Source organism: Toxotes jaculatrix, chromosome 11 (assembly GCF_017976425.1).
Source record: "Toxotes jaculatrix isolate fToxJac2 chromosome 11, fToxJac2.pri, whole genome shotgun sequence".
In the NCBI taxonomy this organism is placed as follows: domain Eukaryota; kingdom Metazoa; phylum Chordata; class Actinopteri; family Toxotidae; genus Toxotes; species Toxotes jaculatrix.
Genome location: NC_054404.1, coordinates 14,621,707 through 14,648,354, shown reverse-complemented (window position 1 = coordinate 14,648,354; position 26,648 = coordinate 14,621,707). Strand labels below are relative to the sequence as shown.

The 26,648-nt window shown below is 38.9% G+C and overlaps 1 protein-coding gene across 4 annotated transcripts in view; it reads right to left on the bottom strand.

Annotated features, from left to right (window-relative positions):
* The window catches only part of LOC121189734 (collagen alpha-1(XIX) chain-like), a 93,356-nt gene extending 67,183 nt beyond the window's left edge, over positions 1-26,173 (bottom strand). For all 4 annotated transcript variants that reach the window (XR_005894903.1, XM_041050147.1, XM_041050148.1 and 1 more), the window contains exons 1-11: positions 26,066-26,173; positions 23,124-23,245; positions 22,288-22,362; positions 22,101-22,200; positions 16,363-16,486; positions 15,966-16,241; positions 15,216-15,296; positions 14,354-14,473; positions 13,591-13,653; positions 8,571-8,615; positions 5,864-5,908 (exon numbers count right to left, since the gene is read on the bottom strand). Coding sequence is in view for 3 of the 4 variants with exons in the window: in XM_041050147.1 (XP_040906081.1) it covers positions 5,864-5,908; positions 8,571-8,615; positions 13,591-13,653; positions 14,354-14,473; positions 15,216-15,296; positions 15,966-16,241; positions 16,363-16,486; positions 22,101-22,200; positions 22,288-22,362; positions 23,124-23,211 (1,017 nt within the window). In the remaining variant the exon portion in view is untranslated. The remainder of the gene's footprint in view (positions 1-5,863; positions 5,909-8,570; positions 8,616-13,590; positions 13,654-14,353; positions 14,474-15,215; positions 15,297-15,965; positions 16,242-16,362; positions 16,487-22,100; positions 22,201-22,287; positions 22,363-23,123; positions 23,246-26,065) is intronic.
* Between the last annotated feature and the right edge of the window lie 475 nt (positions 26,174-26,648).

Sequence of the window (26,648 nt, the reverse complement as noted above, 5' to 3'; positions counted from 1 at the left end):
TGCTAATTACACACAGCACTGTGTCTCGTCACTCCTGTAGCGGTGGGGCCACAAGACAATCTGGTAACTCCCCAGCCCAAGACAACTTAAAGCAAAGCAAATAAACAGAGCCAGAGAAGCAGGGATGTACAAATGCAGTCTAATTATGTTTGCTTGTGCCTTTTACCAACCAGAGCAGCTGCAGGTCAGTGCCCTTGTCTGGCTAGAGGTAGAGTGATTGCAAGTTTTAGTTACTGTACACAGTTTAATCATCGCAAACTGGGTTTAGTCTACTGGGGGGAGGGGAAGGTGTTAAATTAAAATTGTAGATGTACTAAGTAGTCAGAAGATTCTGGTGGGGAAATGCTGTTATACTGAATGACAGGCCTTTAAAGCTCTGTGGAACAGGATCTCTAAGTAACATTGATATCTTGAGTGTCGGCCTACAAATGCCAGGGAGGTTACGGCAGGAAATGCCTTTTGTGACTTTCCATTTGCTCAGCGACAAACCACCACATACAGCGTGGTTTAAGAGTAATCACACTGACGCTGAGTGCTTGAAGAGATAGCTTATTAGCATGTCTACTACACTCTGGGAATAAATATATTTTACCAAGGTAACCTAAACAAAGGGCCTTTGTGTGAGGATATCAGCGTTCACTGTCAGAGATCCTGGCGGGAGCATATCATGTTCTATCAGTGTTGCTCGACTCATTTTCTGTGACACTTCACTCTGCAGCTGAACAGCATGTAGCCACAAATGTAACTTGGATTACCCACAAGATAACACGGTGTGCACTCCTCCTGTCCCATAGGACGCGTATCTGCAAAACGATACTCGATCACATGCTCATACGTAGAATTCTGGCTTCTCAGGTGTCTACTCAAGCCTTAAATAACATACTAGCTTTAAAAATGGAATATGAGCTAATTGCAGTAAAAGGACAGATCAGGTAATAGAGTCTGGTAGTCGCAGTAAATAGGTTAACTAAAATCATCCAGCAAATTTATTTGCACAAATTAAGAGTCTTTAATTTGTTTACAATCAAAGATAGTAATCTACATCTTCTCTGCTGTTTCTACTACTGTAACTTGACCTGCCTCCTCCCTTCCTCTGTTTTCTTTTATTACACACAAGGAACTTAATTTGAAGCTGAATAATATGTTTTGATGGGAGCATTAAAAGACACAGAGGAATATCGAATTCACCAACTGAGCTTCTTCTCAGACAAAATCAAACTGAACCATCTGACTAATATGTACACACACACACACACACACACACACACACACACACACACACACACACACACACACACACACACACACACACACACACACACACATATATATACACACACATATATACATATATATATACATGCACACAATGGGGTCCCAAAAGTCTGAGACCATTTTCCGATTCACTTGAATGGGATGATTACTGTAAGTGATTAACTGGTTAAGAAGTGGCAGCTTTATTGCAGTCTTATTTAGTCAATGAGGCTCAACTTCATCCACTCACTTATGGAGGCACTGGGGATGCTGGTTTTAACCCATTAATCCCATACTGCTCGATCCTCCCTGATGAGACATATATAGGGCTGGGTTACGTCGTCTCTTTACTGAATTCCAGTGTCCTGGGTTAGGTCAAAGAATCAAATAAATCACAGAAAACAGCACAGCTGCGGAAAAGACGAATAATGAACATCCCATCATAGTTTGATTTATGCAGTAATTTCATGAGTAGGGAGACTGAATTAGACCTTACATTTTCTTGGTTTCCTCAGAATTTCCAGAAGTGTGCGTACAAGGAAAATGTAATGTGCCTAACCGTGATAAATGGCTCAAACTTGTATTGTTTACAAAAAAACAACAACACTAAGGGTCAAAATGAAAAATTCTGTTCAATCTCTTTACTGGAAAGCAGCTACAATAAATGTTTTTTTATACAGATCAGATGATCACTTGTGTGTGAAAGGGGTTTCTCAAAGTGACGCGCCCACAGAGAATATCACTCTGTTTTGTTTGTTATGGCCACTCTCAGAGTCATTTTTCAGCTGAAGCAGCAAAAAAAAGCTCTAAAAACCTATTGTACAATACAGACAAAGTTAGTGACTAGCTGGTGAACATACTGAAGAATTTAACTGCTTGACAGTCAGATATTTCCCTCATGAGTTAGTGGAGGCCAAAAGCAGAGCTAAAAGAGGAGTAATTGTTGGACTTGCATTCATCAAGAAACTTGAATGCAATGTTAATGCTGCTGTGTAATTGGTGGACGTGTAAATAGGTAACTGTTTACTATCGAGTCTGGCATATAAATTTAAAAGGTGATAAGTGTTGAGTGTGTTAAGTGTGTATTAAGTGATGTGTATGCAACTTGATTCTAAGGCCACTCTTCAAGAACAGCCTGACATTTTGGGAAATACACTCGTTTGCCATCTTACTCAGAGTCAAATGAAAAGATGGGTATGAATGTCATCTCTGTACAAACACAAGTCCAGGACATGTTAAACCTAACTGCCTTGTTATCTAACAAGACACAGCATCTTTTTCACTGCTGATTTAGCTAGATTGGCTGTCTTTGTGCTAAGCTAGGCTAAACCCGTCCTAGATCGACCCATTAGTATTAACAATGTCTGTTTGCAACAGACAAACAAGCCTGCAAGAATCAATGCTTCGAAAATGTAGTCCTGATTTCTCCACTTTTCTTCTTTTATTTGTTTCAAGGAAGTGTGGCACAGCAGGGCGTAATAAATCCCCGGAGGATACCTATCAGAGTAATGTAGGGGAGCACAACCAACCATACGGGATGCACAAAGATCAAAAACTCTCCCGTTTCGCTTCTAGGAAAGCATATTTGCATCTCACACTAGACCTGTGTACTGGTCACACAGGGTTAGAAATGATATTGATCTTATTATCCGCCTGTGGGTTTGATGGCATAAAAGTGTGCATGAATGCATGAACGGATGAACGGATGAATGAATTACTATAATTGGTGGCAGGATATTTGCAGAAAATGTTATTGTCCCATATTTTTAATTACAAGATTGAATACCAACGTAAACATGAGAATCTCATTTCCTATGACGTCTAACACATGCACACAGACGCGCAGACACACACACACCAGAGGGGAGTAGGGCGGCCTGTCAGCAGACCCTTGGCCAAATCCCACCAATTTAGCAACTCACTACACTTTTCAGAAACCCCCTGGTGACATTAAAACCCCCAAAAGCAACAAATTAAGAAACTTCTCAAGACTCTGGGCCCAATGTTATGCTGACGGCACCAAATCATATGTTCTAAATAACTAATTTTGATTTGTACAGTAGCCTGATGTTCATATTATCATATTAGGTTTAACAGACTGCTCCCTTCACCAAAGATGGCCATACTCAAAGCACAATATGCAAATTGGCAAATGACATCAGCTTGTGACTTCTAGCAAAGTTTTAAGCCACTGCTTTTCTTAGAAAAGGGGAAGAAACACAGCCTCAGCCTGTCCATACTGAACAAGCTTCTAGCTGCTTCCAGATTATGTACCGCTGATGTTCAGTCAACTGGAGCCCAGGATGAACCAGCGGGGGGAAGAAAGAAGAGCAACTCACAAGCTCAGTCACTCTATCCTCGTGATTGCTTTGGCACCAGTGGCAATCAGTGAATAAAAAAAAAATGCAAAGTTTGATCCGAAGAATCATGTACATTCACATTCTTCCACTGTAGTTTGTGTAATATTATGACATCAAATCAGTGGGTCTTTTAAGATGTGGACGGAGTTAATTTCCAGTTAGGTGGTCTCGCTCTCCTCCAGATTTCTATGTAAATAAAGTTGATCATGTCATTCATATGCAAATATACACATGACGTCAACTGGCTGTTCAAGTTGCCAATAGCTACTTTAGCTACTTACCATGGAACAAAGAGAGCCATGTGGGTTGTGGGGACACAAACTAATGCTTGAGTTTATAACTGCCAATTTCTTTTTTTTTTTTTCAGCCTGAACTTGGATTACTGCAGTACACTTACAATTATCTGGGATTTCCCCTTTAGGGTAATGCAGGGTTGATAGAAAATGGACAGCAAGTCTGAAACAAGTGCAAAATCTATGTTGTCTGAGCTGATCCTTCCCAGTTTATCTTCTTCTCTCTTCTTTGAAATTTACTGTAACACATGGCTACATTTTTTTCATAGTTATCATTAGAAACTGTACCATTAACACAACATAACAATTTCTTGGTATATAAAACATATATACATAGAAGCACTGCTACTAATTTCACTAATGTGCTTTATTATTATCTAAACTATTCAGATTATGTGTTGTCTATCAAACTTTAAATGCAGTGGTATGCCTCCTTCAGCCAGTAGTTGCAGTTTACGTCCATGTCAGTCCAGACTCATATATGTAGACTCTGAAGGAATTTAATTAAAGGTATTATGCATATTTTGACATAAATGGCATATGAGTTACAGTCAAAACTGTGTTTTGTGAGGTCACAGTGACCTTGACTTTTCACCTTTAACCACCAAACTGTAATCAGTTCATTCTCGAGTCCAAGTGGACGTTTGAGCCGGATATAATGAAATTCCCTCCAGGCGTTCACGAGAAAGGGACGGACGGAGGGACGGACAACCTGAAAACATGATGCCTCCGGCCACAGCTGTTGCCAGGATGGAGGCATAAAAGAACTAAATTTTCACACATCACTGCATAGCTGCAGTTTGAAAAACTGATGAAAAACACAAAATTTAATCCCAATGGTTTGAGGGCATCAAGTGAATTATTTGAGCTTTGCAGAAAACTGTGCTTAAAACATTGTGATTTAAAGGAGTAGTTATTCACCCTCTGGTTCCTTTTATAAATTAGACAATGCTCGACAAAGAACTGACTGCATTTCTGCTAAATACGTATTTTACTATACTGTATCGTAACAACTATTCAAAGCATCCTAGTATCTTTTTAATAATATTTAAATTAACAGATTGTATAACTGTTAATGTATAACTGTCCTACTGTTAGTACATTTACAGTGTGCTTCTTTCTAACTTGCACTAAATAATTTTAAACAATGCCATGTCCTTCTACTGACTAGTATTGGTCAATAATCTTTTGGCTTGATATACTTATGTTTATCCCTGGTTTTCTTTTCTTATTTCTCTCTGAGTTAATGTTAGGGCAGAGTGCAGGTCCACAGCCAGCTCATTTCTGTGGCAGCTGCTTGTCTACTCAAGGGGTGGATGCGATGAAAAGAAATCCCTTTATTAAGCAACTTTAAACTGACCATCTGCACAGCTATGAGCTACTGAGATTGTGCCATTGTGGGCAAACAAATGCTGTACAACATAAACACCCTTTGATTTACCTAATACTCTAAAGAAATGTGCACAAAGCTACAGCAGCTTCATTAAGGTCCAAGAAGACCTTTAATTAATTTCTAATGCATTTGCATTTAGTCAAAGAACAAACTATATATCATTTACTAGTGCTTCTCGCTGTGGTTTACTGTACATTACGTACATTAGTTTCGTCACTGCAGCCAAATTTAAGAGCATGCAATAAAGTTTAGCCTGAAAAGACACAGAAGGGTCTCACAGTAATTTGAAAAATGAGTTTAGTCCATTAGTATGCCAGGCCTATGATAGAATACATATCAATTAATTTCACTGCAGAAGGACATTGCGGGCTAGAACACACTTGGATGTACTTCAGATATGACAGGCACCTGAAAACAGCCACACAGAAAACTCTGCTTCACTCCTACCCCCAGGGCATCACACAGAAAATGAAAAGCCTATAAGAATTGATTCCCTGACGAAACGAGATCTGGCTGATGTGCTATGTATGGAATATATGTCTGCTGGAGAGAGTAGTACTTACCTTCTCCCCATCGATTCCCTTTTGCCCTTCTGATCCAAGTTCTCCCTGCAATGACAAGATTGAAAGTTAAAAGGTAAAGAGAGAACCCTTGGAAAGTTCATCCTTTAATCTTTTTTTCCCCCTCTTTTACACCCAGTAAGTCTAAACAATTTGGCACATATGTTTAATTCCACATTCCTGTTAAGTATCATTGGAAACACCCAGGTAAATTCCAAAGCAAGTTTAAGGAGGAACATTAAGGAATTCTGCTAGTTTCAGGGAAACCATTTATCCTCAAAGACATGCTAATTTACACACTATGGGATTCTACAGCCTAATCACATCACTGCACAGGTGAACTGTGTAGTGTTGGTATACATTTCTAGCATGCATTTCTCATGAATTATTGTGTTTACAAGAATCTGTCCACCTGTCCACACTCTCACAAATACAAAGATACCACAAGGGCAACCTAGAATATTTTGTCCTGTTCTCATTGGTGCTAATAAAGATAATCCCAAAGTCTTAAAAAAAAAAAAAAAAAAAAAAAAACACTCACAGCTCCTTTAAACTGAGATAAGCAAAGAACCACACGTTTGCTCCACAGTGATATAGATACAAAAATACACTTGGGAATCAGATGCCAAATTCCCAGCAATAATAGGTTTTCTTAGCGAGCTCACTGCATCATTTCAGCTTCAGCAAAGTCTATAGCATGCGTAAGATTATATGTAGTCGGGAAATAAGCCGTTCAAGGCTTATTTCCACAAATATAACATCTTAGAGGCTTATTTCCGCAAATATCTTCCTGATCACTGATTCTTCTCAAACTACACAGTCCCTACTTTCCACACACTCTGCCAGAAATGGGCGAGAGGTCTTGGAACTTGTTGGCTCTGTTATCAGAGTGTAACCTAAACAGTTTCATGACCTCAGCTGGCCAGTAAAGCAAACTCCCAATAGTACAGTGTCCAAGGTCAATCATATCATTACTCTTATAATATCTGCAGCTGCATGAAATTGTTGTTCTCACAATAAGGCTACCAAAGGAGCCTGAAAAAGTGGGAGTCTTCGGTTTGTCCAAGTTCAACATTTCAGCCAGAAATGTCTTGAGCCATTTGTGTAAAACATGTCTCTATATTTATAGATGTTAAAAAAAAAAAAAAAAAGTAAACAGGTTTCCTGAAGCATCTCTAAAACTGAAACTGCTTTATTGACAAGCGGTTGAGCTTGGGTATAAAACACTGCAAAACATGGTGCTTTGTATTAGCATCATATCAATACTCCTACTGCTGCTCTTGATGTAGACTTTTCTTGTGCACTGTTGTGTAACGAAAGAGCTTTAGCCGGCTCCTGGACCTCGTCTCAGAAAGCATAAGCGGAGAGAGCTCTGCCATTAAGTGTTATTCCATATTCCATGTATCAAGGTTCATGAGCAAATATGTCACCTCACAGCAAGCTTTACATCTCCAGTGGATATAGGTACGGGGTTAAGCCATCCAGCAATGATCCCATATACTGCTGATGCATAAACTGCTTCCACAACAATCTACAGTCCAATTGATCACTTGAATGCAATAAAATATCGAGTGGATGTGATTTTTTTTTCCTCGCTGTGTGGTCTCTTAAGTGTTCTGACACCAGACTCACAATCCTCCACTCTCTCTTTCCAATACATGAAAACACTACAGGACATTCTTGCTTTAAAACACCTGGCATTACAGTAAGTGGTGGTTCCTTGTGACCGGACCTGCCCTCCATCACTAAAGGGGATTAGCACAGGCATCCAATGTGCCACATTTGATGGTCAACAATCTTACTGATGACAATATCATAGACCGTAATAAGAAAGCAACAAAATAGTGATTCCGGTAAAACGTAATTTTACTGAGAGCTTGCAAAACATGGTAATTTTCTCAGCTCTTCAGGAATGTAATAGCAACGGTGAATTACAAAACAACCACTTAGTCTGTCTGAAAGCTTAAATTTCCAGCCCCACATCAGTGTCTGTCAGTCCTGACCTACACTGTCAGCCTGGGGAGGGCGTAGACAGTTACATGTTCCCTCAAATAGGCATAAAGTTATGCAAGTCATTTGTTTTTCACCCAACAGAGAAGAGCTTCACCAAGGGGGCATAACTGAGACACTTAAGTTCACACTCTGATCCCCTGCCCCCTCTACGCAGACAGCCAGACCGACCAGTACAAGCTGCTATTGCAGTGACAAGGACACGATACCTTTCTGGCTTCCAAACCAGGAAGACTGCCAACTGTGTCCAATGGGGCGCATGGCCAAGCCAGAGGCACTGTTGCTCGGGAATAAACTTGGGTCTCTGTGGCGGTACAACCCTCCCCATGCGCAGACTGGGCACCCACTTGTTGGTTTAATTTGATTTTGAGATTGTTTTTGTTGTCTGCGATGCTTTGAGAAGGTCAACACAAAGCAAGCCAAGTGATTCAATCCAATGATGTTAGAAAATCATCTCAGAGAGGGCAGTGACAGATTCCATAAATCACGAAACGAAAAGAGCCACCTGCTATTCACTGGATCTGAAAACCGTGCAGCGAAACAAAATGATTCTGAAACCAAAACAAAATTCATTAAAGAAAAAAACAAAACATAAAAACTGAAGTTTCCAGCTGAGCCCATGTCAACTGCAGCTTTAAGAATAAAGCAACACTAAGGGAATTTCTAGCTTTTTTACTTGTTTCTTTAGTGAGTGGCCTACCTTATGTCCTGGGTCTCCCGGAGGCCCGGCTTCCCCTGTGTCCCCCTGTGACAGAAACAACACATAGAACAGTTAGTGAAAGGTCTCTCGTTCACACATTAGTGAATAGCTTTATGAAGGCTTGTCATTTCACTAGTGATCATACTCCAACAGCTGTTCCACAAGTTCTTGCTGACACAGTGGCTCAGCAGCTGCAGATCAGGATACTATTTCCCAACAACTGGGAAGAATGAATCTGAACCTTGTTATGGTTCATTGTATTATTTTAATAACTGTATTATTTCAAAAAACCCCCAAAAAGAGGACAGGACAGTACGGGGGGAAAAATGATAAAACGCTTGATTGTCTTAGGGGTATTATTTTAAAAGGGCACAATGGGAAAGAATAGGAAAAGACAGGGAACAGATTGTTAAGAGAGAGTAGATGGAAGTAGACAGTTATTCACCAAATTAAACCAACACAGAAGTTGCTTCAAGCTAAGAATCTAATTAAACATGATGCCCATTCACGGTCACATCTTCATTACAAGCCCTGTTTGTTAGAACTCAATAGGCTTGTTGCAAGAACAAGAAAATGTGGCCAAACCTAATAACAGCGATGCCATCTCTCTACCATGGATTATTAACCCATTATTCTACCCATTATTCCAGACAACGTGCCCAGTCTACCTTTTATAAAAACTTAGCATCTGGTCTGAAATGATACAGTTCTTTGCTGAAGTGAGGAACTGACTAGATGTAGCACGTGGCATTATGTAATTCTTTCCATGGACTCGGCAATTAGATGACATTATTCCACTTGTTATGAGACAATAGAAATTCACAGCTGCTGATGTCATTCGTTAATGCCTGATAAACCTCCCATAAAATGTATATGGGAATGGAAGCATATTGCACAGTCAGTTCAGTCCAGGGTTCTTTAGGTTTTCTATTCAGTCACTGACACAAAGAAAACTTTTGATAGAAAAGTTAATTACATTTTAACTCTGATAAATACAATAGGAACAATGGAAGATTTCGACAGCCAATCAAAACCCACTGTCAGTCCAATAATAAACTGCGTTAAAGAAAAATTCTCAATAGTATTCACTTTGGAGGTACAGTGGGTATAAATTGAATTATAGGGTACTAATTGAAAACACAAGCCATAAGGGCAGGAGAGTTGTAAATGGTGCAAAATAAATTAAGGGTATTGTAAAAAGGGGAAGAAGTTTTAATTTCACTATTATGCCTGTGTTTTTTTTTTTCTTGCGTGTATATGCAGGAGCTGTAAATCTAGTAATACCAGGGTTTATGTGCAAGGCCATAGAAAATGGATTTCCTTTCAAGTAAGCTGCATTCTTATAACCCACTACTTATCTATTTAATTTCCTAAGGGATTCTGGATTAATCATAGCGGTTTAATCCCTTTGCAGTGCATTAGAATCCTCCATCAAACTCTCACTGTAATGCAGGATATTACTTTCTGTTGGAGTAACACAGTCAAAGTAATCCCTACACACTTCCCCAAGAAGCGCTCTGTGTAGGTCACGATGATTGGCCTGCAGTTCTCATTATGGGCGTTTTAAATGGTCTAAATTACCCAGATGTCTTTGATTAATCTCAACCAAAGTCAAGCTAAATTGTATAATGTATACACTGACTGTTTTCTTTAATCTTATACAAAATGAGATTCTCATGTTGCTAACTGAAAGTCTCATGAGCTTACCTTACTGACAGTATTTTTCTATGACTTTGTTACCCACCCCCCTTTTAATGTGTTGTAATGTAAATCTAAAAGAGTGCAGCTCTTTTTAATAATCACTGGAGCTCCCTTGGAAATTTAGGGATCAATATGAATTAAATGTGCTTTAACAGAGGTGCACTGCTATCAGACAGATGTGCGCAACAAGGTCAAAGAGAATAAAATCTGATACACTGCGCAGATGGCTCAAAATAAACCATTCCTCTTCACATGAACATCTGCAAATCCTGCAAGACATGAAAAGACATTTTCACTCAATGATAAGTGACGTTTTGTTGTCTTCAAGTATCTGCTGCTCTTACTCAGGATCATGATTCTGTTCCAGTTGTTTACCTCAATAAGACTTTAGCCAATGTTGGTGAATGGCATACTGCATATACTCCTGGACATCATATCGTTTGCAGCACTGCTTGGATTGTTAAATCAAACATACCTTAACCTCATGTTAAACCAAGATTATTTATTTATAGTTATTTATTGGTAGAAATAAAGTGTCACCAAAACTATTGCACTGCAGTCTATCAAAGACAGCAAGTGTAGTTAGTGTGGACTCATTCAAAGTCTAAATTAGGTAAATTAAATTATCTCAAAGTACCATGGTCTAATTGCTGTTGTGGAACTCGAGCTGCTGTGCCTGTAAACATATTGATCTGACTCATCATTTAAACAAATGTCTCCCTGCATGGGATTTATTAAGTCAAGATATAACCTTAGAATGTTTTTTCCCCTACAATGAAAATGTCTCTGCCTTGTATGCAGTGCCAAACCAAACAGCTTTTGTGCTCTGCATTCTCAACAACAGTGCATTACACTCTGCATGTATAAGGGGCAGAAGGAGATGAACAAGGGAATTAGGAGGAAAAGGAAGTTGAAATAAGACTGAAAAAAGACTGAAGGTGGGAGGAACACATGGGTTTGCTCATGTTTACTTTCAAATTTTATAATTTCCTGTAAAGAAATTTACTAAAAGACAGTTCTGTTTCATATCTACATGTGTATCTGAGCCCCAGTGCTGTCCTCAGGTCAGCCTTTTTCTAGCCACTGGTAGGATTTCTTGATGTCAGCCACATCCTCTATGTTCTACATCCCATGGAGGGGCTTGGTCTTCCACAATATTTTCTCTTCCTCCTCATCACCCTCTCTATTTTGCTGCCTGAGGCACTCTTTTAGCAGTTCATCCCAGGGGGCCATTATCCTGATGTATTCAGGGATGCTCCTTGTTTCATCTTGGATCGTGGCTCTGACACTCACTAATCCCTGCCCTCCCTCTTTTCATTGCACGTAGATTCTCAGGGTGCTGGACTCTGGGTGGAACCCTCCATGCATTGTGAGGACTTTTTGTGTCTTGATATCAGTGGTGTCTATCGTGGTTAGCTTACTATTCCAGCTGGGTATTTTGGGTCTTATCCCTACGACTGAGCAGCACCAGTATATCATCTGATTGTGCCAGTTTACCACCATAAAGGGTTTAGTCCTGAGTGTCTAGTCCCTGATCATATTTTTCCTTAACTTCATTGATTTAGTGTTCAAGCCCGTAATAGGATTTGTTATGAATTTTGTTGTTCAGTAAGTAAACAAATGGTGCCAAGTATTGATTTGCTGAAATTAGATTTCAGGTGTTAACAGCATGAGCCACTGATTCGCAGCACAAGACATGGCCTGCAGAAATCATAGGGAAAAAAAATGAAATGGCCTGTGCTCCTGAACGGTATGTTTAAATTATTCTTGAGTATTGAGTGTTCTAACAGCTTGGTAATGTAGTACTAAGTACACTTTGAACATGATTTTTTTGTACACAGGTGGTCTTTGCAGATAAAAGATGTGCACTAAGGGTCTCTTTGGATGTGCTCGTAGGTTTCAGGTCAACACTTCCTGCTAGCTATATGGCTATTTCCAAAAGCAGAAGAAAGTGGAAACACATCACAGTGCCTACTTCATACAATACCTTTTTCTGACATGTGATAATGAATTCTTACTCAGTGAATCATCACATCAATTAGCACCTAGTAATCAATCACCAGCGCCACCAACACACACTTAAAGTGCACATACACACACACGTTACAGCGTGAGAGTTGATCCCTGCTAGGTCAATTAAGAATCATTAGAGGCTAATTATAACACATTTCCAAACCTGATTAGTACGGCCTGTTGCTATACAAACACACAGTTTTGAATATAATACACAAAATTATATCTATTACTGTTTTAAAAAGTACTATCGAATATATCTCTAGGAACAAAATGACAAGATGCTCAGAACAGCAACTTAAAACATCAAGCCAGTGGTACCTGACTGGTGCTGTTCATAGGATTAACAGCAAAAAACACAGTGTAGAAAATACAAAATGATAAATGTAGATCTGTGCCTGGAATTAGTGGTTTTCCAGAAACAAAAGTCTAAGTCATCCTACATATCTAATTCTCACAGTCACATCATGGTAATTAGGACACTGACCCCAAAAGCCATCTGGTCGTATCAAGCATACAGTAGCACCACCTGTTCATCCCTATAAATTCCATTCATAGTTGAGCTCATTCTCTCCTGGTTCTTTTTTTAACCTTGTACAGACAAAATAACACTTTTTTTGTCTGAGTATTTGATGGTTCTTCTACATCTTCCAGCCAACACAACACCCACAATTTTCAGTGACTGGTCATTTACCGTTTACAGTCCAACCTGTCTATTGTGCTGTCATGGAGAAAGGATCTGTCTCTCTTTTTTTTAACTACACCTATTTTTCTAGTGATTGGGCAAATGTATGCTTTTCAAGTTCACACACCTTGGGAGATTTGGGAGAAAACTCACCTTGTGAAGGTAATTGTATGGTAGCATCTCTGAGGGACCTTGACTGCAGAACATGAAACCTTGTCTGACTTTGTTGCTTGCTGAGAGAGATGTGTATTCCTTTTACTCTGACAATGAATTTATGACAAAGTATAAATTTGTCCCACAGAGAATTGCACTCTTTCTTGACATTTAGACCTTGCAAGTGACCTAAAAAACCAGTGGTGCTGGCCACAGAGAAAACCCACTGCAGCAAAAGAACAAAGGTATGGTAATCTAGAGCAAGGGACAAAGTATGGTGGCTCAGTGATAATACTCTTTATAATTAAATGAGTTTTCTCCATTACATATGACTTTGTGAATTGTGGATGGTGAATGTGAGGCTACCTACTTAAAACCAGACTTCAGAGAAAACATTTCATCTCTAACAGAACAAAGAGAAGAACAAACACGTGCATATATCAACTTCATAAAAAATATTATCTATACCTTGTCTCCTTTGTCCCCTTTTTGTCCTGGCAGTCCAACTACCCCTGGAAGACCAGCATCTCCCTGTGCACACAATTTATGTCATCAACATAAATCTTTTGTCACACTTAAAGTACAATGAAAAGCAGTACCTGAACATGAAAGAATTATTCATCAGCAAAGCAATACAAATAAAATACATTTACCTAAAGTTTAAAGAAGTTAAAGTGTTACTTGTTTGTATTTATCTCTATTTCTACTGATGGAAATAAACTATATCTGTATAATAGCAAATATTTTTTAATCTTGGAACCCAAAAATGTTTATTTGACTTAGTCTGTGAAAAGCTGATTCTGTTTGTAACTTAGAGGCAAAATATAAAAATCATAAAAGGGTGGATTAATTGGACATCACCTGGGAGCTGCAACATCTGCTCCCTGCAAAGAGGGCTTGATGCTTGCAGGTCTCAATTTGCATTTTAATCTAACATTAATTTTTCGCAGTTTAAAGAATCCTTCTGCATTTTTACACATTTATGGCAGGGAGCAGATTTACCATGCTTGAACAGTTTGGGAGAATTATACCCCTGTTTTCTAATAGATTTTAGTTATACTACCTTTGGTTGGCTTCCAAGGAAAATACTTTTTGGTATAAATGTCCTTTAACTGGCTGTTTAGTGCCTATAAAGGATTGAGTACATGTGGTGTAAATCAGCGCCGTTTCAGTTACAATAGACATTACACTTACTCAATTAGAGGCCCTTGTTGGGTGGAATTGATTGTACCTTTTCAGCTGGACAGTGACATCTGTCAATTGACTGCGAGCCCGGCTGAGACAGCATCTGGGGGAGCTGCTCTGTAACCAGGGGAGGGGAAGTCCCATTAAGTGTCTTCTGGGCTTCACACTGGATCAATACAAAAATTTCACCATTTAGACACCTTCCTTTGTCATGTTTGCTACATGGCAAAAAAAAAAAAAAAAGAAAGAAAGAAAGAGCCAAAATCCACTGTAAAGCAGCACACTTGACCTAAGGTAACCTGGGTTTCAGGCAGCATATATCATATATCTACTGTATGTCATGCTGCAAATAACAAATGGATACTGTGCAGTGAAACTTAGAAAGTACTAAGCAGCCAAACGGAGATAAGTCCCTCTCAAGGTTGTGACAATTCCCTAGGAGTAACTTTACACTGACATGACTGCATGCTTATAAAGACATGTCATGGCAAGGGGTCAAAGGTCATCTCTCCATTTGGAATCACTGTTCCATTAGCCCTTATTGATTGTTCTGTGATGGAAGATCTCTGTTATTAAGTTTCTATCTGGGGACGCAAACCCTCATGGACGAGAGACAAAAACCTTGTTATACCTTCGTTGTGTGATGACACTGTATTTGTTAAAGTATAGTTTGTTAAGGCCGAACACCTAGACATTTGGTGAATATACTTAAATTGGTACATTACAGTTTTCTGTCAGAATGTTTAAGGCAAACATTTATTATATCTACTCCCCTACTTCTTTACTTATGAAATGCAGTGATACACAACAGAAACATTTTCAAATTCTATAAATTCTTACTATTCATTACTTATTGACATTTTATTGTCAATAAACAGTGAGTGTTAGTATTGTACTGAGCATTTTACCTTTGGTTCCAGTATCTCACAGCAATTTTCCATCTCAGCCATATAAGGATCACAGTAGATTAGAATTTGTCTCAGTTCAATCTGTGGAAAATAGCTCTCATTAATTCCACCCATACCTGCATCATACAATAGTTTTGTCAACACATTATATTCCTCCTTTAACTGGCCGAGGTCTCCTCTGCACTGGCTAAGACAGCACAATTTGTGGTCAGCTGTTCTAGCTTGAAGTTGTCCTAACTATGCCATTTTCTTTGCCTGCAAAACAGCTCAAAAGCATCACATCTAAATCTAAAATATGTATTCCCAAAAAACAAGCTACAACTTCTGCATGAATTTCTTCTGCTTCAGACCAGAATTTGAATCCTTTCATTTTTTCCTGATGCGCTGACTTACATCTTTACAAATCATTAACATCAGCTGTTAATGCTACTAAAGCCAACTTCTACTCAGCAGCATTGGGTGACCAAATGGCATAGCTGACCTCATGTTTTTTTTTAGCACTTTGAGGCACCTCTGAGAATGAGTGTAACACATTCTGTATGTCACAATAGAGGATTTACAGAGATTAAGAAAATATGCCCCTCAAGCATGTTTCAAATAACTTTTAAAGACATTGGTAATGATTCCCATAACTTCTGTTAATATCGTAAACAACTGGCCAAAACTGGAGATGAGTAACAAAACTACAAGACACTGCTTAGATTTAGCTAAAGATAAGCAAAATGTGTATGAACAAAGTTAATGACATACGTCTACAGGCCGTCCATCCTCCACCCGTGTAGTGATGAGAGTGTGCCCCCTGGGTTCAATGTTGTCCTTCTCATCAGTCTGTTTCCTTTCTATTAGCTTGCAGTCAATGTAAATAGAGACAATGTTACTCTGTACAGAAATGCCCAGCTTGTGCCACTGGCGATCAAAAAGGGCTTGTAGGTCACGGGTCTTAAAAGTGTAGCGGAGTGTGTTCTTTGGCAGGCCCTGGGAAAAAAACTCCACAGCCTTCTTGCCACCGTCAACCACAACAGATACCTGAGGAGACAAAGAAGTGTGTTTAAAATCACTGCAAAGAAACATCCATCCCATCACATTCTCACATATTTGTGGATACTGAAAGCAGACACATGACATTTAACATGGAGCGGGGTCCCACCTGACTGCCTCCCGACTGGTCGAATATCTGCCACAGATACCAACGGTCTCTTTTTGTCGTTCTTCTTACCCGGAAGATGGTGACAAGGGAGTATTCACTTGAAAGCCCATTTGGAAATATTAATCTAAACAAACACAACGTAACACAGTCAGATTTTCACAGAATGCAAATGTCCATCATTAAAATATAGTAAAAAAAAAAAAAGAAAGATAAGCATGTCAAGACTAATTTCTCTATATTGAATGTAAACGCTTTCAAAGCTTCCAGGGGCTGAACAATGAACCAGCCAATCAACTTCAATGATCGATAAAACATTTCAACATCCTCCTGCTGTGGAGACATTCACATAAATAAACCTGACAAACTTGATTCCATTTAGCTTGATGAATTTTATACTGGCTTCCCCGTAGTTGAGATAATGAAAATGTATAGAAATTGATCCAAAGTCATAGCAGCCAATCTTTTACCTCACAGAGATACCACGTGCTACAGTTAAAGGGTTATACAGGAGACGCCTAGTGCGGTGCAGCTGTAGGTTTATGTGCATGACCTCAGCTGCTCTGGAAAGTCAAATAACAATTCACAGCTGAAAATGTATTTCAGCAGAAGCAAAATATGCTGAGAAAAAGAGGATATATAGGAAAAACAACATCATATTTCAAATCACACCCACCCTCAAATGAATTACAGCTTATTCACTTACTCATCTCTCGGCCCACACCTGCACTCCTTTCCTAATTTTATACATTGGTTGGAAAAAAAAAACGAAAAAAAAAAACAAAAAGAAAAAACAACAAAACATTGTACCCTTCAAAATATTCTAACCCTAGCCCTTACTCCAGACTCAGATTAACAGTCAAAAGTGGAAGAGCATAAACATAATAAATCAAGATCAGCAAAAATAATAATAATGCAACGATAAGGTCATTGAGAAGGCAGAGCACAGCCTGGGGGAGGGAGAGAGAGAGAGTTTCTTCAGACAGGTTGGAAATTAGTTTTCACTCCAATATATCATCTCCTATTCTCTCAGAGCTTCATACCCTCTTCTGTTGTGTCCCTTGAATTCTTTCAGATTTCGGTGTAAACGATACATGACTAAAATGATAAATACACCAAGTTAGAGCTCCTGAAAAACCAAATGCTTCTGTGAGAGGCCGAGGACCGGGAAGGTTATTTGTCGCCCAAGGGCTAAAGGACTATTTCATAAGCAATTCAATATGAAAAGTGGCACGGCAATTTATAAAAATAAGGATTTGTAAAATAAATTCAACACCTAATGTTTCCGTGCTGCACATACAGTAACTGCTTGTACATAAAGTAGTACACATTATAATAAGAGGCAACGAATAACAGAAAAGAGCTAGAATTACTGCCTTGCGGTTATATGCTTCCACCAGCCAGTAAAGTTGCAGTTTACATTCATGTCTGCCCAGACTCATATATGTAGTAAAGACTTCAAAAGAATTTAATAAAAAGGTATCAAGAAGTATTTTATCATAATTAGCATATGGACTCTTGGTAACTGTATTATGTCAGGTCAGTGACCTCCACCTTTGACCTTTGACCATCAAATTGTAATCAGTTCCACCTTGAGTCCAAGTGAGAGTTTTTGCCAATTTTAAAGAAATTCCCTCAGGATGTTCCTGAGATATTCCATTCATGGTAATGTGATGGATGGATGGATGGATGCGTGTCTGGCCAAGGCTGTTGTCCGTGTGGAGCCTATGCACCACGCTGCAACTTTTGGAACATAATAAATTTAAGCAGGTTTAATATGACTGACATATTCAGCTCAATGCACTGCAGGGCTGTTTTCTGTTACGGGACTGAAGTTCACACTCTTCTTTACAAAGTCCCCTACTAAGTCTGCTCTTATTTCAAAACACGGACTGTCGGCACACTTGATCTCCGAGGGCCCAGAGGGTTAAAGTTCTCGACCCTGTGTTGACTGTACCATCTGTGGCTAAATGGCTAAACCGGGAGCTTGACCCTGTGGGTTGGTTTGAACATTGTCTTTCTAATTCTTTGGAAAAAACACTACTATGCATCTTTAAGCGAGTGATAATGAGTGAATGAAAGGGATCTGCATACAATGCCAAACCAACTTTTACAATATATAGTAAGTGATTCTGCCAAGTCTGTCTCTTCCAAGTTCCATTCATATATGACTAATTTGCATTGGCAAATATGTTTTGGAAGAAACATAACTGCCTGCTGGATAATGCTCAATCACAATGTTTTGTTCCAATGTGCCATTCGTATACTATAGGGTTGGATTCTACAATGTGAAATAGTAAATCTTGGTTCCAAGTGAAATTACGGAAACAGCCACTGCAGTTAGGACGAGCAAAATATTTTCTTGAGTAAGACGTCCTTTTAGCCAACAGTTACTTGTGCACTGTGTATTGTAAAATAATGCACATCCATAACAATAATCAGGAGAAGCATAGAGAAACAGCAGGGCAGCCACAGGAATTATAATCAGAAGTAATTCCATTTTTATAGGGAACAACCATGTGCTGTCTGGAAACTATCACCACTCTTGGAACATGTCTTTGACCATGCATATTTGCTTGGCTGAAACTACCCCTTGTATAATCAGAGACAGTGGTTTGACAGAATGTCACAGCAACACTGCCGGTCTGGTAGAGAATCTCCCGGAAGCGGCTTTAGTGTCCTGGCTTGTAAGAAATCCTATCCAGGAGGATTCTTTTAAATGAGTCAGAGGAATCAGATTGCTATTGCTGAAACAATCAAACCTCAAACGTTAGCCTAGTTGGCTCACAGCCCTATCACTGACACTCAATCCTCCAACAGATCAAAGTGGGCTCAACCATGTCAGTTTCTATGCTAAATGCATCATTCATGCTAGCAGGGACTAGAACTTCCTCTCAGCATGAGTCCTCTTTCCTGTTTAAATGTGGAAGTGCTGTGCCAGCATGATAGACGACTGCCACTGATCGAGCCAAATCAAAGGCATGCCTGTGATCTGGAAGAAGGATATTTCGCCAGTGAAGAGACTTTATGCAAATGAGTGTGAATGTGTGTAGCTGATATGTGATGGAAGAAGACTGCTGTGTTGTCATCATTCCCCTGTAAATAAGTGTTCCACTTCACACACACCTAATGGAGAGATATCACTGCAATAGTAACAGGCCACAATTAACAAACATTTTCAAAAAAATTTATTTAGAGTAATTTGCTACTCCCCACCACCATGGAATTGTTTAAACTATCACAACAAAAACACTGCTGTGACTTTTATACGGTTAAATAAATAAAAAATATATATTTACCAGAACCAATTTAGATGCTTATTATATGACTTAAAAAGAGTAAGTCAGCTGTACAGTATTGATTCCAGTAGGCCCATATGATTAATGAGCTGACATGACAGTCACAAACCACTGAAACCACTGATTGCTAAACAAATACAAACCCTGGTGATTTGATACACTATATCTCAGTCTCAATGGCTCCTTTGTATCTACAACTCAAATTCACTGTAGCTTCAGCATCTACAGATGACATGAGCATAGCCTTTAGTACGACATTCAACATTTTACTTGTTGCTAGATGCTTTGAATGTAGTTAACATTCAAATCACAAAAAAACAAATAAGACATTATTGTTGCAAATGTTAACCCCATTTCCATTTTAAAATGAGCAATGACTATTGTGTTCAAGAGAAAATTATTAGGACACTATATTAAAGCACAGGCAAGTCTGTATATGTATAAAGGTACATAGATGAGTGTGAAATTGATCTTTTTACTAGGTTATGTTTTTCTTTGCTAAAAAAAAACCTAACAGACAGAAACCTACAGTATAGTTGTTTGCTACCTTGTTGCATCAAGCAAAAGAAAAAAAAGAAAATACACTCAATGATCTTTTGCTAAACTTTTAAATAAAGAAGCAACTCCACCGAACCGCTAACAGCTTGAACTTCCTCACAATAAAGGAAAATGCATAAGGTGTATAAGAGGAACAGTTATGGCACATTTTGTAAATGTAGTGCATATAAACGTTATAATAATCAGATATGAATATGAGATAGAAGTCAACGTAAGATGTAAATAGGGCAAGGCCAGACATATATGTTTCTAAAGACAGCAACTGCAGCACTGTGATTTCATGCTGTATGGAAATACGGCGTGAATACAAGTTGCAATTTATAGGGAAATTTGTCATCTCACACACATGTTCCACGAATGTGTCAGCTCTGATCTATACACCATAATGTGCATTGTGCCAGGGAGCTGGCAGAGTATTAGCTAGATCTAGAGAGTCGGGCATCTATCGCTGCATAACCTGCAAGTAAAGTGAGCAATGTTTTACTGGCTGTGGCAGGGGAAGAGGGGCCTCCTGCTTCGTGCAATTGCCCTCGCTTTCCTTCCTCAGCTGACATGCAGTATCACCTGTCAAAGTACTTAGATAATTGGATATGAGAGGGATCGCAGTCTCGCCACTATAACCAATGACACTGTCAGCAGTGTCATTGAGAACCAGCATCTTCTTGCACTATGGGCCCAGACCGAGGGAAGGGCTGAAGTAAATGTATTTTCGGCTGGCTGACTGAACAGGGTAGGAGATCACAAATCACCTGGCTCAAAGATTCTCTCACCTAGCCAAAGAGAGACTGGCAGTAAATGTTTACAGTTTCATGTCATGTAAAAATACTAAAAATATCCTCCCCGCCCCTGAAGAATGACAAAGTGTTCCCTTTCACAGTTACAACCCAGGGACACAAGACAATGCACATCTCAAAATACATTTTTTAAAATCCAAAACACCACTATAAAGCCAAGTTTGGCAGCCACTACAGTTGCATATGTTCCACTGGTCATTCTTAATCAGCTGACGGCACTAAGTGTAAAAGTGCAACAGGCCTTGTGAAATATTCTATCACTCTATCATTATGTCATGTAAACCAGGGGAATAAAGGTCTTCAGTAAATAGGACCTGAGTGTGTCATTTATGTAGTTATTTTAATATTCTTGTCTTATTATATGCGCTCAGGCTTTTTTTTTTTTTTTTTTTTCATTCCTTTATGTCCCACTTTTTGCCCTTGGGGGATTTCTAGAATAAATGCAATATATATTAATTCTGTTCAAATTATTCCCTGTCTAACAGTGCACCTCACAGCTTGCCCTTATTAGCCGAGGCAAATGAAACTATTGCTCTGAGCAGGGTATATCTGAATTGCTTCAAGTCAGCCCTTTCATGATATCAAGTTGTGACTACAATGTGTTTTTTTTTTTTTTTTTTTTTCCTTAGAAGATCACTGAATCCCACGGAAACCAAGCTAAAACCCTCATCATGGTCTGGACAACAGAGATCTGTAATGGCAGTCTTTTCATTGCTCATGTTTTTTTTGTTTTTTTTACATACATCATGTTGTCTTGCAACATGTGAGTTGTAAGAAATAGAACCTGTACATGAGGGACAAAATTAGTAATAGCCTGGGTTTTAATCCAAATGAACACTGCAGTTCAATACCACGGCCACACATGGGTGACTGCATCTTATAGCATGCGTATATTGTGCTACAGTTCCATAGCAAAAGCAAGGGAGTGGTAGAAATGAGGCAGAACACAGGAGGAATATTTACTGGGCCATAGCTTGACAGGCAGGCTGTCTGGCTGTCTGAGCTCTCCTCAAACATCATAAGGATTCAGAGTACAACACCTGAACCCAAATGATGTAAAAAAGGAAAAAAAAGAGAGCATGCTACTCACTTTGTTGGCTTAATGAGTGGACTGCTTCCTAAACGAAATGATGGCAGGTCTTCTGTGACTGTTCCCTTTCGGAGAAGAAACTTTTCTGTGAGATCAAATCCTGTGGACAAGGTTACAGTGAGTCACCACACAACAGTCCAAGGTTGATTTATTTTCTCCAAATCAACCGTGTTCATGCAGAGCATACCTGTGATGTCCAGGGGACGATCTAAAATGTCAGAAAACCTGTGATCCTCCACACTCAGACGAGGACACAAGCCATCTAGAGGAAAGCCACCAAGAAGCTGTTTGTGCTGGGTACAGATGGTCATTTATATTTTGAACCAGTTTTCACTGGCATTACAGAAAAATGATCTGTTAAATCATGAATTCATTTCCACAATGCATTTCCTTTAACTTTAAAAAAACAAAACCTCTTTGGGAGAAATCCACACCAGAACAGAAAATCAATTCACATTTTTTTCCCCATTCATCTTTAAAACTAAAAGTTTGAAGTTATTGAAAATATCTGACAGAAACAAGACCCTGAGATGTGATTTGGAGGCAAGTCTCGATCTGCTTCAGCGAAAATTAAATGGAGACTGATATTATGACTCACACTATGAATACGGATGGTCCCATAATATTTTTACAAGTCTGAAGCTTTGGTATAAAACTGTCACACCGTATTTGTCAGACATATAAATTGGATCCCACAAATGGCATTACGAAGCATGGTTTACCATTGTAAATACATTGTGAAACATAGAAACTGTAAAATATTTAAAATATGTTTTATCAAACAAACCTATAGAGGTTTCAAAAAGTTATGCTTAACAAGAGTATGGATATTTTGTCACAGATCCGGGATGAAACAAAAGAACAAGCGTTATAGTCATCAGATTTTAACATGTCTGTCAATCTACCACGTCTGCCTCTATGTCTATATCTTTTCTTTACTATGACATCAATGAGAAACAGTTCAATTCATTAATAAAAGAGTTTTTCAGAAGAAAGAAAGCTGAGTACAACAAACACACATACCTGTTTGATCACTCACTGCCATTCCAAAAGTGCAAGGAATGGAATTTAAAGTCCAAAGAAAAGCAGCCCATCTCAGCACGCAAATCATGGTTCTGACACTTGAAAGCGGTCCACTTGAAAACCTGGGAGCAAGCAGAATATATATATATATTTATTGTTTTACAATTCATTTAAATTCAGTCTCAATATTTGGTAAAACTGAAGTAATGAATGAAACGCATGCCTCACACTAATCTAGATTAAACTGTTTTCTGCATACATTTGCCAACAAAGGCAGAACTAATAGACAGAGCTTAACAGCAGACACAAACAAACAATGTGGCTCTATTGAGTTTTATTACAAACTTGCTATTCTGCTGGGTGCAACACCAGCTTTGACCTAAGTAAGACTCCTTCAGCTGGCTAGCACTGAAACAGACTGCTGTCTGCGTGATTGTTACGCAAGCTAAGATACATAAATAAAACTTAGAAAGTTTCACTTCTTTATATCAGGCTGAAATCATGTTTCACAGAGCTCTGGCGATTGTCTTCAATTGTGGTCTTTGCAGTTTTATCAACGTACTGAATAACATCATTGTCTTATTCGGAATATGGAGAATGCACCTCTGAGTCCTTCATTCATTAGGTTCATGAACACCTCCCATACAGTGATGAACAGAGGTGTCTATGCTGCAGCTGAATCATTTTTACTCTAAGCTCTGTTTATGTTAAGGGTTCAGTTGTTAACTAGCAAGGAAAGCTGCCTCTTGTTCTCCATAGACAGTTTATAATTCATTAGGTCTGTATGTCATCACCACAAATTAGCTGTGAAACTGTGCCAATGCATTTGATCTGTGAGGAACATGGTCAACAACAAGATAAAGAAACCACAAAGGGCAGATTTGACCATGTCTGATGTTGATCTAAGTGCCCCATGTTCCATGTTAAAATGTTACAGCAACTTAGTAAGATTAATCAGTCTACACTCATCATTACTGCTAATTAGCTTTAAAGTATGTACCATGTAATTGTATGAGTTTACTACAGTTACAATACGTGATAGCTGGGTCCTCATGCATTGCTTTGCTGGTTCATAGTCATAATGCCAAAGCCTTGATCTTTGTTCTGTACTACTCTATTAACACTCTGTTGTGTTTTGATGTGTAAGCTGTCAGCAGTGTCTTGGTCAAGGACATCACATGCGAGGCTCAAACCTGGAAACCTCCAGTTACAAGTGAGTCTCTCAAACCCTTTGACTGTGCTGCCAAGCCAAATTTTCTGCATTCATCCCATGCCATTGCAAAGAAGGCAAGGATTTTTTCTAGGGCAGAGTCATCCTTGATGGTAAGAGCCTGTTGTAAAGTACAGTAAATAAAGTACAGTAAGACTGTTCTGACTCAAATCTGATACTTAAGGTCACTTCTGGATTAGTTTGACTGCACTATTGAACTCAACAATAATGATTTCAGGTGGATTTCTTCCAGGGACTTTCAAGAAATAAACTCAACATAACCCAACAAAACAGCCTCACACATTATATCTATATGTGACATTTAATATATAAGTATTTTCATACCTAAAATCAGTTTATCTTCGTGGTTACTCTCTTATAACAACAAATTAACACATCTGTTAATTCCTTGCTTGTTAATCCTACAGAAAACACAGTGGCAAATCATAACTCATACTGACTAACCTGCTTTTTTCTCAGTAGCTATGATGTAGCTTTGTGACAATACAGTTGCAATCCTGCTGCAAAGACTATAATCCTTCCTTCCTGGTGTACATTCATCTGTTTCCACTGGGGAAGAAACTGCTGAAGACAGAGCTGAACGCTGAACTTGACCTCCAAAGACCATAATACAGCCACACAACACATTAAGTTAATTTATATGCACAGTCTCACAGTGTGACCAATAGTATTTTTCATGATACTCTCGTTCTCTAACTGCCGCTGTCTCATCCAAATTAATTTTGCCCCCAATGATTAATTTCCATCCGTGCTGCACGCACTTGTGCCTTCTCCCACTGGATCATAAAAGTTTTGCATGCAGGCCCACAGTATCATGGCGCATGGAGATGAAGTGACTATGCCACTTACAACTACAACCATGCAAGGGCCGTAGACAAGTAGCACTACAGAGGTATCACATTCCTTGCCTGTGTGAAGGCGTAATGGTATTCCCATCATTTCTGCAAATGCATGCAATACACGCAGCTCTAATGCCGACCCCTGCAGTCACAGTTATCCCACATATTAACATGGGTGATTCTTATTATTGAGGACTCTGTGGGAGTTAAATTGATACTTTAAACCCACATATTTTACCTCTTGTTTTAGTTTGGTGAACAGCAACGCTGCTGCACCATGTGCTGTAAACTTGCATCGATTCCCATGTGCTTTTATTCTTGTAAGCTATTATCACACATACACACACAGCTTGAGAAAGGAGCAGGAATAACACTATAGCGTGGACACACAGTTACTATATCTCGTCTCTCCATCATTCATTCAGCCACTTTCGGTCAATGGCAATAACTTCACTGTTACACTTAGCAATATTCAAAGAAGCGTGTTTCTCTGCGCGACCGCTGATTGGCTGGGTGGTTTTATTTTTTAATAATTACGGGATGTAGCGGTTCGTATTCTTTCAGTGTCCGGCACACATCGCACTTTGCTTCTTAACAAGTGATGCAATACGGTGCATGTTTACTGCTGCGGAGCGTTTCATAAATCAGAAAAAAAAAAACATGTACATAAAGCATGTGTCCCGGTGAGCACACAAGTTAGAAAGATCAATCCATGCGGAAAAAATATAACAACACTTGAAAAGCAAAGCGACAAAAAGATGCAAAACGTGTCCGTTATAAGGAGATTTTCAATAGGTTCACACGCTGATAATTTACATTAAGCCGATTTGTTTTTATTTACTGTGAAATTAAATTGGTCTGTAAGTACTTACAGTTGCTGAGAAAGTTTCCTCTAAGGCAAAAACAAACAAAAAGCAGAGAAAAAAGCATAATCCATGTGTGATTACGATCAGTCCGATTCCGGATTCCAGGACTTGGAAATAAAAGTCACAGTGGGATCGCCTGCTAGATCGCGGTCCTTATTAGTTGCACCGAGTGGCCCTCCCACTCTGTCATTATTACTGAAATGCACTGACAAGAGACTTCAGCAAACAAGCGCAACACACGCTGAAAGCTTTCATATTAGGGGAAATAAATGCCCAACGGGAGTTCAAACAAACTCTCGTGTTTAACAGAGCCAGGTGCGGGAATTAAACAGCGTTTGATCTATTATCATCTTATCAAATTTTCTGAATAGAAGGCCTAAATGCACACGGATCTTTCTTTCCTTTAAGGTGGCTTAATGTGTGTTATTAGCTGTAAAAACTGGCAACTCGTAACCGAAAAGTAAATATCGAAATAATACAAAAAGGAAAAAAAAAAAAGTCTCAAAACATATACACACCTTGATTCAAGTCTTACCTCTCTATTCATCACATAATACCCTACAGCAAAGAAATCAAAGCATGTGCATTA